This window comes from Triturus cristatus, chromosome 3_2 (assembly GCF_964204655.1).
Source record: "Triturus cristatus chromosome 3_2, aTriCri1.1, whole genome shotgun sequence".
Classification (NCBI taxonomy): domain Eukaryota; kingdom Metazoa; phylum Chordata; class Amphibia; order Caudata; family Salamandridae; genus Triturus; species Triturus cristatus.
In genome coordinates, this window is record NC_140584.1 from 956,921,605 (window position 1) to 956,941,021 (window position 19,417).

Sequence of the window (19,417 nt, forward strand, 5' to 3'; positions counted from 1 at the left end):
GAGAGCAGTGGCAAAGAGGGCAGTGGCAAGGAGAGCAGTCTTTCAGTAGAGGGGTGCTGAGCAAAGTATGGTGGCAAAGAGTGCAATGAGTTAGAGCGCAATGGTGTATAGTGTTGCAGCAGCAGATTGTTGCAAAGTACAGTATAGTGGTGTAGAATGCATTGGTGCAGACTAGCTGGCATGGAGTGCGTTGGTTTTGAGTAAAGTGGTGTAGAGTGGCATGATGTAGATTTGTGTAGAGTGGCGGACTATAGATTGCAATGGTGTGAAGTGCAGTGGTGCAGAGTATAGTGCAGTAGTGTAGAGTAGATTGTTTCAGAATAGAGTAAACTGGAGTGGTGCAGAGTGCAGTGGCGAAGAGTAAATTACAGTTGCATAGTGTGTGTTGGCGTAGAGGGCAGTGGCATAGAGTGCACTGTTGTATAGTGCAGTACAGTGGTGCAAAGTAGAGTGCAGTAGGGCAGAGTAGAGTCGCTCAGAGCTGAGTGGCAGAGAATGCAGTGTTGCAGAGTATCAGAGTGCATTGGTGTGGAGTACAGTGGTGCAGAGTAGAAAAGAGTGGCGTAGAGTACAGTGACAGGGTGCAATATTAAAGTAGGGTGCAGTGGCATAGTGTTGTAGAGTATAGAGGATTATAGCGCTCCAGAGTACATTGGTGTAGAGTCTAGTGGCGTAAGCGTCCATTTGTTTTGAGAACCATGGTTTAGTGTGTATTTGTGTAGAGTGCAGCAGTGTAGAATACAGTGGCATAGAGTAGTGCAGAGTGGATTGGCACCAGGAACATTGCACTGGCACAGATTGGAATAGCGTAGAGTGGAATTGAGTTGCAAAGAGTAGATTGTTTCAGAGTACAGTAAAGTTGCGTAGAGTGCAGCAGCGCAGTGTAATGCAGAGTGGTGTAGAGTGCAGTAATGCAGAGTGGTGTAGAGTGCAGTAATGCAGAGTGGTGTAGAGTGCAGCAGCGCAGAGTAGAGTAGAGGGAAGCAGAGTAGAGGGAAGCAGAGTAGAGGGAAGCAGAGTAGAGGGAAGCAGAGTAGAGGGAAGCAGAGTAGAGGGAAGCAGAGTAGAGGGAAGCAGAGTAGAGGGAAGCAGAGTAGAGGGAAGCAGAGTAGAGGGAAGCAGAGTAGAGGGAAGCAGAGTAGAGGGAAGCAGAGTAGAGGGAAGCAGAGTAGAGGGAAGCAGAGTAGAGGGAAGCAGAGTAGAGGGAAGCAGAGTAGAGGGAAGCAGAGTAGAGGGAAGCAGAGTAGAGGGAAGCAGAGTAGAGGGAAGCAGAGTAGAGGGAAGCAGAGTAGAGGGAAGCAGAGTAGAGGGAAGCAGAGTAGAGGGAAGCAGAGTAGAGGGAAGCAGAGTAGAGGGAAGCAGAGTAGAGGGAAGCAGAGTAGAGGGAAGCAGAGTAGAGGGAAGCAGAGTAGAGGGAAGCAGAGTAGAGGGAAGCAGAGTAGAGGGAAGCAGAGTAGAGGGAAGCAGAGTAGTCTGCAGTGGTGCAGAATGCAGTGGCGTAGAATGGTGCAGAGTAGAGTGCATTGGTGTAGGGTGGTGCAGAGTAGAGTGCATTGGTGTAGGGTGGTGCAGAGTAGAGTGCATTGGTGTAGGGTGGTGCAGAGTAGAGTGCAGTAGCATAGAGTAGAGTAGCATTGAGTAGCACAGCGTTCAGTGGCAGAAAGCGCAGTGTAGCGGCGTTGAGAGCAGTCAGTAGCGAAGAGTACAGTGGTACAGAGTACAATACAGTGCAGTGGAATAGAGTGTTGTAGAATATAGTGGTGTAGAGAACAGTGATGTGGCGTAGAGCACAGTGGCATATAGGTGTAGCGCAGTGACAGGTGTAGCACAGCGGCCAGAGTAGCTGACTCTGGAGCGCGGGGCTCATGGTTCGATCCCAGCACCAACTCAGCTTATATAATCTCCCCGACGGCCCCAGGCGCTCAGGAACCCTTAGGGGCGATATGTCGCGCTTTACAAATATGGGATTTAGATTGAGTAGAGTGCAGTGGCATAGAGTAGAGCGCTGAGGATCGCAGAGTACGGTGGGGTGCAGAGTAGGGGGCAGGGTAGAGTGCAGAAGCATAGAGTGCGGTGGTGTAGAGTACAGTGGTGCAGAGTAGATTAGAGTGGCATAGAGCGCACTGGTGTGGAGTGGTACAGAGTAGAGTGCGTTGGCATAAAGGGCAGTGGCATAGAGTGCAGTGTTGCAGAGTAGAGCGGTATAAAGTAGAGCGGTGTAGAGTGCAGTGACGAGGAGTGCAGTGGTACCTAGTAGAGTAGAGTGGGGTATAGTGCATTGCCACAGAGTAGAGTGGTGCAGAGTAGAGAGGTGTGGAGTGATGCAGATTAATGCACTGATGCAGAGTGGAGTAGCATGGCGCGGAGTGAAGTGACAGTGTAGAGTAGTGCAGAGTAGAGTGCAGTGACAGTGTGGAGTAGTACAGAGAAGTGTGGAGTAAAGTGGAGTATACATGGTGTGGTAGCACACTGTCATTACAGACAACACCTCTTCAATTGACATTACCATTACATTTGCACAGACATACAGTTTTACTAATAAAAGTATACAACACACAAACGATGTGTGGAATTGTTATCAATTAACATATTGATTTGTGCTGATCATATTAAAATATCAGTTTCCACCATACTTCAGAATGACCAAAAATGTTCTTCACTTGTGCGGATATATTCCAAAATATCTGCACAGTTCATTTAAATGTTGTGATGTGCTAGAAAAAAAACCCAACATCAAACAGCCTTCCTCCAGCACACACCTAGTAGCTAGCATGGTTGTCACATAAATCCCATCACTTTCAAGTCAGAGAAAAAAAAAGTAAACACCAAGCTCCCTCGGAAGCCAGAGCCTGACATTTGACCTCGGTCTTTGAATGCACAGCAAATGTGAAAAAATAAGAACAAGACTGAAAGGCGTGTTTACATAAAGAGAGCACTGGTGGAAGAATACAGTAAATAGGGTATGGGCCACGGAAGGGACAAACTCAAGCTGCACAACCTAAAACAAAAAAGCCAGCAAATGGAAAGGAAGCAAATGTGAGTTACAAACCACAAAGCCAATGGTAAGCAATATTTGGAATGCATTCACAGGGAAGTTTTCCACATGTCCCCAAGATGTTGTTCGCAAACGAAACAGCTGTGCTGTCTGGTAGGCTTCACCCCAAAGATGATAACATAATGAAGCATGATTTGGCTTTTCTTGCAGCATAATTTACTCAACCATGCCACATAATTTGGCCCTTTCCTGACGCATAATTCCAGAGGCCCGGTTTATATACAGTGGAAACCATGAGCTTTCAAAGGAGGCAGAAGATACAAGTACACCTAGGTTTCAAAATGTAAAAACAAAGTACTCAAAATCCAGTTTGCTCCACACATTTAAATAATCATAAAGATAAATGTAGTGTTGTAAAAACGTGAAATGTTCATCGTGGCAATACAATAAAAAAGGAAATTTGAATACATGTGAAATAAATTGATTTGGTGGGACAGCATTCAACTATTTTTTCTGTTTACCTGGAACAAGACTGTCATTGTACAGCCAAGCTGGCGCCATCGGTTGTATCTGATCCGGAGATGGAAAAACCCCAATACCTATGCAAAAAAAGAGACGTAGGTGGAAGAAAATTAGAGAGAAAAAGTTAAAGTATCTAAATTTAAGGCAGAAAAATGGTCACTATCTATACTGCAAAGAGCCATTGAGGCCACAGGTCAAAATTCTGACAAGGCCATTTATGTCTCTTGGTCCTTATACGGAAGTCCAATTGCAATCAAATATAAATGGATAACACAACATGCGAATTGTTAGCATAAGCACCTAGAAGTCCCAAAGAGAAGGGAAATAGATGAAGGTCTGCTGAACTGTTATATTATTTGCCCAAAACAGAGCTACAGAGAAAGCAATTCAGGATGGCACATTCCATGCTTGCTACTTTTGTGATTAAGGAAAAACATGCCTGTTTATTACACCAAACACAATTTATCAAGGGGCCTTACATGTTTAGAAAAGCTACAGCTGCTGTGTGAGACAGTGACTACAAGGTGCATACGTTAGAATTTTGAACACTCCTATTTATTTATAGTCAACTATGAGCAGCCCTCAAACAGGGTCCAGCTCCACATCTCAATAATGTTACTTCTATAAATAGCACATTAATTTGTAAATGGTTCAATGTGAAATGGATACAAAGATGACAATATTCAGTTTTGTATGTTGATATCCAAATGCTTCGGAATTTTTATGCACTAAGTGAACTAAAAATACCTGGCTAGTCCCTTATTCAATAAAATTGAGGTAAGCATGTAGATCAATTTAATTAAACCCTACAGATGTCCATATGCAGATGGGACATAAATCTTTGGGAAATTGTCCAAACGAGGGCATAAAATGCAATATTTTGTATCTACCCTTCTAAAGGAAATACATGGAGGATGTGAGATGGTGCATCCTTCTCACTTCTAACTTAGGAAAATGATTTTATAACTATAAAATGCAAAATTACTCTTTCCTCCTGCAGCAGAGAGCCTTCTTGCGGATAAAGATTGGATATTCATCACTCGGTTACTGAAAACAAGGTAATAATGATTTTTATTTGCCACCTGCAATGTATTTTATATCTGCTCTGGAATTGGTCGATGGATTTAACACCGACCTGAACAAGGTAAGCGGTTGTCACTGCTGCTTCTACCACTTACAAAGTAACCAGTCATTGATGTAGGAACGCTTGTCCTGAAGCTGTACAGAGCTTCTGTATGCTCACTGACATTTATAAACTAATCTTTATTTACATGGATTGAAGGAATTTCAGAGCTCAGACATTTGAGCAAGCTGAAATGTCCAATATATTGTGTGATCGTTGAGGCACCTTTTTCATTAGTAGTGGATTTTTGCAATTCATAGTAGACAGAGCCTATCACATTTTAAATGCTATATCTTCAAGTGGCTTAGAATTCAAAAGGTTGCCTGGTGTACAGCCGAAGGGCATGGAACATATTTGCCATCAGTTTTACTTCACTGAACGGAGATCAGGTTTGGGATCCAATTTCAACTAGTTAGATTTTTTTTTTCTCTTTTACTGAAAAATGGTCCTAGTTATCTTCATAGAACATACAATGAGTTTACAATTACTGCCTGTGTTTCAATCTTCTTGATCAGACCAGCACATTTACAACTAACTAGAGAAGGCCCGGGGTGGACAATAGGAGAAATAAATGTGTCCGATTATTGGTATTTAAAATTTCAAAAGGACAAAAAGTTATAAAACATCGGACAATGATTTTTTTTTGCTACAATGAATATGGCTGTATCTTGGCTACAAGAGTACCACAAACACGAAGTCTGACTCCTAACAGCATTGTTTCTTCCTGTCAAATAAAAGCAATGATCTATATTAAAAGCAATTTAAGCACGCACAGGTATAATTTCAAAAAGCAGATATCAGGCTGCCCAATGTAAAAATGCCAACTTCTCCACAGTACCTCTCAAACTTGAAGGAGTTTGTTTTGTGATACCACATTTCATCCAGTATAATTATAGTTGCATCAATAGTAGTAAAGGTATAGGTGTCTGGTGAAGCTGTTTAAACTACACAGCTGTTCATTTATTCCCAGGTAATTTAGAGATTGGTGTGTCAATGCAAATCATGCAAATCTGTGATCGCATCAGGATACAAAATAGGCAGGGCATCTATTTGGTAGTGTGACATTTTATGCTTTTTTAAGTGGGAAATTCATGGGTAGCACCAACTCAAGCACTATTTTTGAGGTTGTTGTGCATCCCCACACACATTCACCAGTAAGCACAGAGCCAAATACCTTCTTCCAACAGCCACCTCTACTCCTTTTTTAATTTTAACATCCTTTCCACTTCCTGCTTTTCAAAGCATTTTAACGTTATTTTCCAACACAGCTAAAAGAACATGTGTTTGGAAACTGTATTTTTCCCCAAACATATGCTGTTAAAACCGTTCAGGGAATCTCACCCTGTCCTACAAGCAAGAAAAAGGAAAGGGTGGTTAATATTTGTGTATGTAAATTAGAACGTGGAGTGGGTAACACCCGGGGACAGAGTGCCTTAAAAGAAGGAAGAGCTGGTTGAAGTCCCCATGGATTAGACCACTCATGAAATAAAGTCTCACAACTAGAAAGATGTCCTTCAACTCAATTTATAGCTTGTGTTATCATGACAAACGGAATGTATACTTTGCCAGACAAATTTGATAAGTATCTCACAACCATCGATAGGCTTTAAAATAAAATCCTGAAAAGTAGATGCCACATACATAAAAGCATTCAAAATTAATTTTATAGCACGCCGCACTGATTTCTGAGTTATTCACGGATTGTGAGATCTTTAAAACAGAAATCGAAAAATGCTGAGCAGTTTGGAAATGAGAAAGATTAATAAAAGCGATTGTTAGAAGATTAATTAAAAATAGAGTTGCAAAAGCAGCACTTAAAAATTTGAAGAAAGCTTTATTTAGCATCCGGCATAGACATTAGTTAATAATTAAGCAAGTGTGCTGAAGCAAAAATAGCTGATTTTTCTTCAAGTCCAATCAAGATTGTTAGTCAAAAGCTGTTCTTCAGTGTCAGAAATTTAATCAGCTCACCACTCTCCTTCACTGGTCGGTTTTGGTCTGATGATTTTGTATCCTCTGCAGGGACGGAACTGCCAAAACCCCCCCAGTTGTGGGACAATAAACTGGGAAGACTTTCACTTGGAGTTGAGGATGCAGCTTTGGGTGCGACTGGAGTCAAAGATTCCGAGGGTTTAAGGCTAAATAGTCTTTGGCCGGGTGAACTTAAGTCACCAGAGGTTAAAAGGTTCAGCTCCAACGAAGGGCCTAAACAAATAGCACCATGGATTGATTACTTTAGGGTTGCTTTTAAATGTAGACAAGGTGTCCAAAATTGATCATTTATAAGAAACCTTTCATCAGTTTTTATTTATTAATGTATATATTTCCCTCCCAATATACACAGATCTGGCAACAAAGAAATAAATGCAAGCACTTATGCTATTTAATAAAATGTTTACTAAATCTGGACTTCAACCAAGGTGAATAAATAAAAATGGGGCTTGATTGAGGAACTCAGCGTGCACATATTGGTCACTCTTCACTTACACAAGTAAGTGTGTGCCTTCAGAAGATCAGCTTTGTCATACTCAAAGAAATACACAATAGACTTGGAGGTTTTCAACATTGCCAAATGGGAAGGTCACCCCTTCCAGAAATGGCTCTGGCATGTCATCTGCAACATGGAAATCTAGATAGACGGAGCACACAAGCCTTCCCACTATCCAATTCAATGTTGGAAGTGGCAGAGCAATACAAAACAATTCTGTTAGTGCATGCTCTAATTGCGTGAGAATAGTATGTACCACCTTGAATGTAACAAAGGTGAATGGCCCCCAAAATGAAATGTAATCATTCAAATCTGGCAGCTAAGACAACCTTCAAGTAGCCTTAATAGCCCGTTCAATTGACTTGCTGCCTCTCAACTGACTAAGTCTGAGAAGACATCAACACATGATGCTACAGGCAAGTGGGGGAGACAGACACTCAACAAAATTGTTTTTGCATATTTAGCCTCATCACAAATGGAGACTATGCTAGGAAGCAACAATAAATACTAGCCTCTCCCCAACTTTATCAAACAAAATGTATGAAAAAAAAGTTCATGCGAGTGAGCTAGATTGATTGAGATCATCACCTTTAAATAAGTGACTATGATCATACTGCCTAGCCGGATTCATTTCCATACGTGATATTACAAGGAGAGCATTTCAAATGCAGGGGAAATCATGTTAGAATTGTTGGACTTTAAAAATATGCGTTACCTGTTGTCTGCACAGAATGTGCAGGTGATGAGGTAGAAATTTTAGGAACCTGCCCAATGGAGCCTTGTGGACTCGAGTACCCTTGAATCTGTGCTGGAGGGGGAGGCTGGGTAAGTTTCACAGCCTGCTCCGACAGCATCTCCCCAGCTTGGGAACGCAGACTGAATGCCTGGATAGGTTGGGAAGAAACCCCAAATGAAGGGCTTATAACAGGCCCTTGCATAAAGTCACTGAACTCTTCGTCATCAGGAAAAGCAGGGATTTGAGAAACAGAAACATGGTGACGAGATGGTGTGGGACAATCTGCAAAATGGAAAATGATAAAGGTGATGGAACAAAGAACACGATGGAATACAACAGAAAAGGAAAAACACAATTACAGAAGTTAAATGTTACAAAAGACAACATGACGACGAGAATGCGGACAACAAACTAAGATGATGAACTAAAGACGACAAATCATTCAGTTCTTGATCACTGACAGTACAGAACATACATTACGAGCGTAAACATGTAAACCTGAATGTTTCAAAGACCTACCATACACTTTAAGGAAATATTTCTTCCATTATGGCAAATAATTTATGCTTACCTTTTGAAGTACATGCATTCAAACAAGCTAAAGTCATGTCAGATTAGGATCTGTGCTTAAGAAATATACTTTAGACCATGAGAACCCTGAAAAGTACATCTCGATAGTTCAGGTTGCCTTTTATTTTTAAACTGTAGAGTCAAATGCTGCTGCATTGTATAGCAGTGTTATTGGCTCTCTCAGCAGCACTTGACTGAAGGCAGTGAATCCTTCCTCTCCATTTTAGATCACATCTTGGATTCAGGTGCCCTTCTTCTCCCCCCCCCCACCACCACTGAGAGAACGCTACCATTCTTACATGCAATATTCCTTTTCACTGAACAGTAAAAAAAATTACAAAAAATAAAAAATACAAAAAATTCAACATGAACGCACTGATATTATATTCTTTCACAGAAATCTGTTTTTACTGAATAGATTGCAGCCTTTATGTTTTTTCTCACTGTGCAACTCTCTAATGACCACAAGCCATACATTGCATTATAGGTAGCTTTTACATAAATAAACACTGACTGTTCTAAACAAGTCACATCGCCAAGTATTTCAAAACTTCCATTGGTGTAAAGAACTCTGAGGTTGAATTTACAAATGGCGGCTTTTACACAAGCAGCTCAGGGCAGAGAGCATTACAGATTGAATACCAACAGCCTAGGCATCAAGTATTAGGACACTCCAAAAGTCGGAAGGTCATGGAACCAGAGATATTACTATTATGTTGATATAAGAAAACTGACCAGCATCGCAAGATCCCTTAATTGAATATTTTCGGCACATGCCTCTAAAGTTCTCAAAAAGATTTGAGAGCCACCAAGTAGAAACAAACGCACCAGTTTACTCACAGAAAAGTATAGATAAGCAACCTGTAAGAGAATGTGTGCATGCAGCCTGCTAAGGAAATATCAGACACTGCTTCAATGTACTTATCTTTTCAGGTTTAAAGTATATTTACACTATGCAGAAATTAAACAATGACCTATGTTTCTCCAAGACATATGAAATACACTGGGATCTGTGCTTAAGAAATACACTTTAGACCAGGAGAACCCTGAAAAGTACAACTCGATAGTTCAGGTTGCCTTTCATTTTAAAGCAGTGTCTCAAATGCTGCTGCATTGTATAGCAGTGTTATTGGCTCTTTCAGCAGCACTTGACTTAAGGCATTGAATCCTTCCTCTCCATTTTAGATCACATCTTTGATTCAGGTGCGCACCCTGCCCCCCACCACCACCACCACCACTGAGGGAACGCTACCATTCTTACATGCAATAGTCATATTCACCGAATAGTAAAAAATGATAAAAATGAATGCACTGACATTATCATATTCATTCACAAAAATCTGTTTTTACTGAAAAGAATGCAGCCTTTATGTTTTTTTCTCAATGTGGGATGGAATTCTGGCTTACAATAGGCATGATAGTCTAATTTATTTTATGCATAAATGTGGAAAAGTCTAAATTATTCTCAGTGACAATGAACCGATGACCTATCTAGAGCCCATGCTTTAGGAGCACTTCAATGTACATCTATGAAATTTGCGATTAGGAATTAACTTCCGTCATTTGTTGTTTCGTCAAATAATATGTGAAGTTCCCTGAAAAATGAATCAATATATACAGACAGAATAATCAAATGGAGTCAAAAGAAATAATTGAATACATTACATTTAAAGCAGGAGTGTTTCCCAGAAGAGTGACAAAGATTGGAATACATCACTTAATGATTATCTGGTACTATTTCACTGATCACACTGTCCATTTATTAAATAACTTATTTTATTTTGTGTTGTAGAGAAGTCTGTACATATATTTCGAAAGATTCTTGTAGCTAAAACATCCTGCTCTCTGAAATGAAGTGCGCAGGTTTCCATGACCCTTGTCCACTGGATGTTACAGTGATGTAGAGAGCATTTCCTTTGGAATAACAAAGCTGAAGGTGATTTAAAACAAGAATAGAGTCTAATGCATAGCAACTCAAATGTCTCTATTATCACAAATAGTTTTTTTTAACTGTTTTATTAATATTTGTTTGCAAGCAGGAAAGTACATTGATAGCAGCTATTTGGGCATAGAGCACAGAGAGGAGAGCTTTAACTGACCCCTGAAGTTCAACACCACAGGTGCAGGATGTATCATCTTAACTTGGATTAGGCAGTGGTGATTAGCAGTTCTTCTATAGCAGTGTTTGGCATTTTCATGCTCTTCTGATGTTTACTTAATTTATTTAAGTCAGGTTATGGAGGGTTTCAACTTGCAGGCACGTGTTATGTTATGTTATTGTGTATTTATAACGCGCTCAGCTACTCCTAGGAGTGTCCCGTTGCGAGCTACGAGGACAGTATGGACAATAGATACTTAAAACAGATGAGTTTTGAGATGCTTTCTGAACAGATAGGAGTCCTGAATCGCTCGCAAAGATAGCGGCAAAGCATTCCACAGCCTGGTGGCCTTAAAAGCAAGAGATCTACCCCCCATACGTTGAAGGCGAACGCCGGGGGTAGAAGCAAGGAGCTGCGATGAAGATCTCAACAGTCTGGTAGGCAGGTAGAAAGAAAAACGCTTTTTAAGATAGGAAGGGCCTCCATCGTAGAGGGCGCGATGTGCAATAACCAAAGCCTTGAATTCAACGCGTTTCCTGACAGGGAGCCAGTGCAGAAGACGAAGCGAAGGAGAAATGCAATTTCTGATGGTAAGATTAACCACCAGCCGGGCCGCAGCATTCTGGATTACCTGTAGCTTTTTCAGCAAGTAATCGGGCAGGCCGATGTAGAGGCCATTGGCGTAGTCAAGACGGGAGAGGATCAAAGCCCGGACTACCGTCTCCTTAGCTGATCTAGGCAACAGAGGCAGGAACTTTCTCAAAGATCAAGAGCAAGAAGGCCAGATAGGATGGAAGCCTGTGCTACGACCCTAGCTGGAGTGAGCATTTGAGTCCTGCCTCTCACTACTGTGTATGACCTTGCTCCCAAGAAGCTGTCACTTTATGAGTGGGACTTCCAGCTGTAGCCCTGTGGGAGTAGAGGAGAAATTGCCCCCCAATTTCCCCCTTCTGTGGATAAGGCGCAATTGAAGGACCTCCCCCAGGTCAGAAAATCTGGACTTTGATTGTGGCTCCAAGGCAGTCGGTGTATCTGTTGCCTGCTTGAATCTGTGGCTTACACCCACTCCAAAAGATTGGCTGGAATATTGAATCAATTGAGAGTATCAGGCTGCAATATAACAGGGGAATAGCTCTTCCAGACATAAGGGTATACTACCGGGTGGCACACGTAATAGTCATCAACGACTGAGGTCACTTACCTAGAGACCACCGACTTATGCACTATAGAGGGATGCCAATTTCAAAGCTGCACAAACTTACATTACCTTTATTGTGGCAAGGGGGTAAAGCAGTTATTGCCCGCAATCCAAAAGACTATAGAAGCCTGGAAAGGGTCAGAGAGACGGACTGGGTGGGAAGCATGAATCACTTGAGAAGCCCCCCTCCCCCTTATAGATAGGAACACATTTGAAGGAAATTGGAAAGCTGAGGTCATTTGGGGCATCAGACACAATTGGGATCTCTAAACTGGGAGATCTCCTAGAGGATGGAAAGCTGATCCCCTTCAGCGGGATTACTACTTGACTGAAACCCAACAGTTAACAACTTAAACATGCATGGACGGCAGAGACAAAGCAGATATCCCAGAGTATGCACCTCTAAAGGGGAGAAGACTCCAGGGAGAAATAGCGATCGCTTTGACTAACAAGACAATTATTAACACACACACTAACACACACACACTAACACACACACACACTAACACACACACACACACACACACACACACACACACACACACACAAACACACACACACCCAAACACACACACCCAAACACACACACACCCAAACACACACACCCAAACACACACACCCAAACACACACACCCAAACACACACACCCAAACACACACACCCAAACACACACACCCAAACACACACACCCAAACACACACACCCAAACACACACACCCAAACACACACACCCAAACACACACACCCAAACACACACACACCCAAACACACACACACCCAAACACACACACACACTAACACACACACACTAACACACACACACTAACACACACACACTAACACACACACACTAACACACACACACTAACACACACACACTAACACACACACACTAACACACACACACTAACACACACACACTAACACACACACACTAACACACACACACTAACACACACACACTAACACACACACTCCCCCCATATTGGAGGAACTCAAGATACAGGGAGAAAAACTGCAGATGGACCCAGAGTTCATTTGGTTAGGTATACCTACAGAGGTAGATATCCCCAAACCAAACTCCTCTTTTGTAACTTGGGCCTCATAGTGGCTGAGAGGGGTGTAGCTAAGTATTGGGGTGCCCCAGAGTCGCCAACCTTACAGGAATGGAAAACCGGGATAGACCTCTACAAGTGCTGACAAGGTTACATATGAGGTCAGAGATTTCCCAAAGAAGTTTTACAAAGTTTGGAGTTCTTGGTTGAAACATTATGGTATAGATATGGGAGAGAATGTAGAGCTACCCCAATTGCAGAGCTCCTGTGATGCGGGAGAGACACTGGTGTAATGCATGGACCTCATTCATGAATGACTGCTGCAGCCATATCGCTGCTGCACTATGCTCCATTTGACCAAATGTGCTTCCACGCCTATGTAATTGTGGTTACTGATGCATTGTTAAGCATCATATATTTTTCAAAGTGAGGAAATTAAAATATCGTAAGGCCTATGTGTCCCCGTGTGTTCCCAGTCACTCGTGCACATACATGTAACCTATGTATTTCCCCTCCATGGCCTGTCTATCATGATGCTTATGCTATAAACGTGGCCTGCCATAATCCAGTCTCCCATGAGAAAAACGACAAATCTGCTCTGAGGCCTACACGTTTTGCATCATGTTTTCCCGCATTTTCATGAAAGCCCATTATTGTGGCTCAGCCAGAGCCGAAAAGAGGTTTCAGGCCTCAGAACGCTCTGAAAGCTGCAGCTGCGTATCCTTGGCCTTGCACACTTGGGCCTCAGCCAAAGGGGCCCAGTCCAAGGTGCCGAGACAGTATTGAGCATGGTTATCTGCTTACTCCTACCGAAACCACATTCCTGCCTGGAGAAGGAGGAATAAACACGACCCGTCTGCAAAGGAGAAAGCCTAGCCTCTCTGTCTCTTTTTGTGCGATTGCAAAGCTCACGTCAGTGAAAAGCCCATAGCCCCCATGTAAGACTTTAGCAGTAAATGAAGAAATAGATGCCACATTGGCTCTTGGTGATGGGCAACCTATGTCACAAATCAGTCCCTGCTCCAGACTTTAGATATCAGATAATACAAGATGTGCTGGTCGCCCTGACACTGAAGGCCTCACTTCCAGACTCCAGACTCCCCGGTTGCATAGCAACCCTTTCACACGTCAGTTACACGTCATGCTCAAGTTGAGCACAAGTAAGGCAAAGTTCCAGTAAAGTTCCAGCTGATCACGCAAGCCCCTCCAGGCATCCACCCACCAGGCATCCACCCACCTATGACACTTACCCATTATCATCAAGTGGACGCCCACCTTCACGCCTACTTACACACCCACATGCTCTTATCTCATTCTCTCTTGCTCCGCCTGAAGCACTCCTGCTTACGTATACTATTACAATGTATATATACTGTACTCTGTGAATAAAGTTTGAGAATATTGAGAATATTCTGAGAAGACCCTTCCTGATCCCTTGTGGTGATGGAACTATTCTCCCTATAACTCGAGTTATTTGAATAAAGCCCTTTTGAACCTGATACCACGGACTCAGCCTCTTGCTTCATGCATGATCATATTGATATATAGAAATTCTGAGCGTGTAATATTTTATTTACGACATTAATGGCGCCCGAACAGGGACAAATCTTTCCCCATGCACCGGAGATGAAGGTCCAGTTTTGCCCCCTTCCACAGCCGTGACGGACTTAGAGTGTACACGCCGCGGGTTTTCCCGCCAACTCCCTCAGGCCAACGAAGGAGACGGACTGCGACCAGGCATCCATACGAGGCGGTGAGGATTGCGGATCGTCCCGACCCAGAGCCCACCCTGCAAGAGAGCTGTGTCCGAGGTTTCTAGAGATCCACCTAAGATACGCCATTCCCTGCGCAGCGTCAAGTGTCCGAGGCCTTCAAGTTCAAGTTCTGCTTCCCGGTGAGTTTCTCATGGGGGTTGCAATAATGACGGGTTCATTTAATGAACACGGTAAAGACGTGTCTCACTTGTGAGACCGGTATGTTCAAGAGCATGCATTCAAGAATTAATGTATTCAAGAATTAAAGTCCAAGTTTTCAGGTGCACCGATATAACTGTATGAATGTTATTGTCTTAGCCAGGTTCAGTTAGGTTTGAATGTGTCAGTTTTTTATGTAAGTTTGTTTCATTGTGATTTTTGTTTTTTTTGTTCATTGTGATTTTTGTTTTCGGTTACATTCCAACATGCCGTTATTTTCAAAACTGCGTAAGATATGTACCAGAAAAGGTGTACTAGAGGAACCAGTTAACATTCCGCCTAGAGACACACCTGGACATTTCATGTACTGTAAGCATGGTTTAGATGCAGTGTTGTTTTTAGAACTATGGGTGGATTACACGAAGGATTTAGAGAAAGTATAAATGGCCCATCACGGGAACGTGGGATGCGGAATGCATTATGAAGGTAGAGGAAGAGATATGGAAGAGAAAATCTAGACCTGCTCAGAAGGATGCCATTGAGTTATGGCGCAAGGAGTCACATAGAAGAACAGAGAAAGTTCCACAAAGCAGAGAGAAGTAGACAGGCCGCCAAGACCTGGAACTCCCTCCCGACCGACCTGCGCCTGACCCAAGACCACCTCTCCTTCAGGAAGAAGCTGAAGACCTGGCTGTTCGAGCAGTAGCGGCACCCCCCCCCCCAGCGCCTTGAGACCCTACGGGTATGTAGCGCGCTCTAGAAATGTCTTTGATTGAGGAGTCCGAAAAAGCCAAAGAAGAGAAATTACAGGAGGAAGGGGAACGGGTAAAAAGAGAGCAGACTGAAAGAAAAAGAAATACTGTCGTTGCTGGTATTTACCCCGTCCTTTCAGAGGAACTAGCAAAAGTGGCCCCAGTAGAAAGACCAGTTAGAGTGCCACCGCAAGTACCCCGAAAAATAAAACAAACAGCATCCGAAACGTTCATTAACACCTACCTAGAGGAATCCCCACCAGCATACGTGGACGGATTTTTCCCTGCACCCCCAACGCAAGAACAGCTCCAGGAGCTCGAGGACGGCGGGGAGGGAGGATCCGGGGCAACATCAGGAGGGGGGCCGACAGTAAAAGTAGACATCTCCGAATGTATATATGACCCAGATCCAGGAAAGGGCAGAATGCTCGTGTTTTCACTACGGCTTAGACGAGCAGTCGCAGATTTGGAAAAATTACCAGATATGGATAAACATCTAAAGAAAATGTACACATTCATAAGAACAGGGGAAGGTTCTGAGTGCATAGCAGAAGCTGTACAAAATAGAAAGGTAATTATTAAGAACTATATCCTTCGCTTCCTAATTAATTGTCTGATCAGGGAAAAAGACGAAGGCGACGGGGACGTAGACCGTTGTTATATTGGTTGGAGTGATCGCATAGATGCCGGTCAGCATGATAAAATCAGGCCAGACAGACAACATGTTGACCAAAATCCGAAAGGCAATAATAGCGTCACACGAAGGAGGCCCGAACGAAAAGGCTGAGTTATCATCTGATGACGAAGCAGGGGACAAAGACAGAATACATTATGTGGGCCATGCCCGGCGATTCGAAAGGCCCAAGGGCCTCAATCACCGTAAAAAGGGAACTGCCATAAAAGAAAGATATTCCCTTGAAAGTTTGTTCCAAATCACCGAAAAAGCGGTGAATAAATGGTTAGGTAACGATCAGCCCCTCACCCCGACCGAAAATGAATTAGCACGGTCAGCCACCCTGTGGATATCCCAATATGATATATATAATAATGATATCGTAGCACAGACGTTCTTGAGCCTCCCACCAAACGAACAGCGCATAGCTGGTGTTTACATGGTCCAACATTTGATCACGTTATATGAGAGTCAATATTCTGGTCCTGGTCTATTGTATGAGTTGCTGGACGACAAAATACTAGACAGGTGGATGAACATGGGTACTGAACTGATTAATGTCATCATGGATCAGCGACACAAGTATATAGTATACGTGACTAGGTCCCTGCTTCCCGCTCCACCACAGGTTAAGTGACAGTCATACGACAAGCTGAACCCCCTACGAGAGGTTCATCCTGTAAAGGATGCAAACAATGAACTGCAACGGGTGTATGTCTACACCCCCTTGTCAAAATTAGAGATACTGGAAATGAAAAAAAATGTTACCATCCCATGATAAAGACCCGGGGGGTTTTCACCGAGAACTAAAGGACATTCTTCGCTTAGGAGAATATACATATGCTGACATTCTAAAGTTATTAAAAGTACTATTGCCTGCTGGTATTTACGAGAAGCTGAAAGGACAGGACTGGGAGGTGGGAGAGAAAAGGCTCAGCTGGGATCTGTTGGAAAGAGAGGAAGAGGGAAGAGGCCCGGGGGTTGGTCTGGGTCCCCGAGCTAAAGACCTACCTGAACTCCTTGTACAAGTTTTGCCCAGATTATTAATTACCAAGAAAGAAGACTGGGATGCTATTTCGGCCTGTAAACAGAAACCAGACGAAGACACTAGCAATTTTTACTCTAGGTTTGAGAAGTGTTTCACTATCAATAGTGGTCTTAAGCCCGGTAGCGATTCATATCCCCATCTTTTCGTGAGCAAACTAGTAGAAAATTCCCTACCAGAGGTGAAGTATAGGGTACTGAAGGTTGAGAGTACTTGGCAAGCAAACAGCCCTTCCCAAATGTTACAGATGTTACAATATCACCAGAACAGAATTAGAGAAGAACACGACCAGGAAAAGAGACGCATGAAAGACACAAAGATGAAGATGCTGGTGGCCCAATCGACACCGGCAAACACAAACACGAACAAGAATAGCACGAAACAAAGTAATGGGACCTGTAATTATTGCAAGAAGCCAGGCCACTTCATAAATGAATGTGCAGTCCTGAAACACAATATAGCTATAGGTAAAACAAAGCCACGTCCTTATCCTCCCAAAGAAAATAACACACATCAGACATCAGACACGTTTTCACCGCCGCCGCCTGTCCATGCACCTGCACCAGCCCACGCCACAACACAAATGTATGAGCATGCTCAGACTAACTATCCAGAATACCAAGCATATTCATGAAGCAGCCCAGAGAGGGAATTCGACTTGCCCCTTATTCCAGTTCCTGTGGACCAAGCGGGTCCCTATGTGCATGCACGTTTACTAGGACAAAATAAAGTTTTTGATTGACACTGGGGCGAGTAGAACTACCATCAGTCATTCCGAGGTTCCAGGGGCACCCCTCTCGGGCTCAAAGAGTATATCCCTGGGCTTTTCAGGAAAGCCTATTATCAATGAGGTTTCAGAACCAGTCTGTTTAGGAGTTGGTCCACTCATACATACAACAGACTTACTGCTTACTAAATCATGTCCAGAAAACTTACTTGGCATAAAAACGTTAAAGGAACTGGGGGCAATTATCTGTTGCTCGCCAGAAGGAGTGCGACTGTATTTACGTGATTTCAAGGGCCATTTTGTAATGAAAGATATTGACATCAGGCTTCAAAATGTACCACAGCACCTATGGGCACAAGGCCCGACTGACGTAGGTTTCATGAACATTACACCATACCAGGTCACCCTCAAGGAAGGAGTGGTGCTGCCACGGATTAGACAATACAAAATTCCAAACCAAACTCCTCTTTTGTAACTTGGGCCTCATAGTGGCTGAGAGGGGTGTAGCTAAGTATTGGGGTGCCCCAGAGTCGCCAACCTTACAGGAATGGAAAACCGGGATAGACCTCTACAAGTGCTGACAAGGTTACATATGAGGTCAGAGATTTCCCAAAGAAGTTTTACAAAGTTTGGAGTTCTTGGTTGAAACATTATGGTATAGATATGGGAGAGAATGTAGAGCTACCCCAATTGCAGAGCTCCTGTGATGCGGGAGAGACACTGGTGTAATGCATGGACCTCATTCATGAATGACTGCTGCAGCCATATTGCTGCTGCACTATGCTCCATTTGACCAAATGTGCTTCCACGCCTATGTAATTGTGGTTACTGATGCATTGTTAAGCATCATATATTTTTCAAAGAATATTTAAAAAAAGAATGAAAGCATAGCCCTCCCTATTGGAATAAACAGTATTATGGCGGAAACCCGATTGTGGTGCATGCAACCTTACTCTGGGCCCTAGTGAAGTTAGCAGTTATCATGGCAGTACGCCATGGTGGATTATGTGGATACAATTGCTGCCCCACGACTAGTGTATCGATAACTAAGTTCTGCTGAATTTCTACATGTGGCTTTCAAGTAGACAGGGTAAACAGATAAGACTTACTCCCCCAGCTAGCGATAGATTTTGAACACAAATGAAATTTCAAAGAGTAATCACACTCAAACTCCGGGCCCAGTCAGAGCTAAAAGTTTTTCAAAGAAGTCTTAATTTACAAAGCAGGTTAATGTGAAGCTGTCAATGTGATAATCAGCAAAGAAACCAGAAGGTCTTTGCACCTTCTGCCGCAGGAATTCAATTTCTATTGTACTATAGTACTTATGCTGTAATGCTTTATAATCAAAACACTGGAGTCTATGGGCAATGTGACTTACTAGGTTGTAGAATTCATATCTGGAGATACAGAGAGAGTTTTGGGCTTGAAGGTTGAAACACTTTACTATAGATCAGGTTTACAATCAGCTCTGGATGTCAGATGTAAAGTTACAAATGTATTAAGTTTGCTATAATTTGACCT

The 19,417-nt window shown here is 42.9% G+C and overlaps 1 protein-coding gene across 10 annotated transcripts in view; it reads right to left on the reverse strand.

Annotated features, from left to right (window-relative positions):
- Window positions 1-19,417, reverse strand: part of SYNRG (synergin gamma) — a 501,862-nt gene that overhangs the window by 363,954 nt on the left and 118,491 nt on the right. For 4 of the 10 annotated variants that reach the window (XM_085649490.1, XM_085649489.1, XM_085649493.1 and 1 more), the window contains 2 exons: window positions 7,844-8,146; window positions 3,517-3,594 (listed from right to left, as the gene is read on the reverse strand). In XM_085649490.1, the coding sequence (XP_085505616.1) occupies window positions 3,517-3,594; window positions 7,844-8,146 (381 nt within the window). Of the gene's footprint in view, window positions 1-3,516; window positions 3,595-6,611; window positions 6,846-7,843; window positions 8,147-19,417 lie in introns of all 10 variants that reach the window. The other 6 variants (XM_085649487.1, XM_085649486.1, XM_085649488.1 and 3 more) reach the window with 3 other exon arrangements.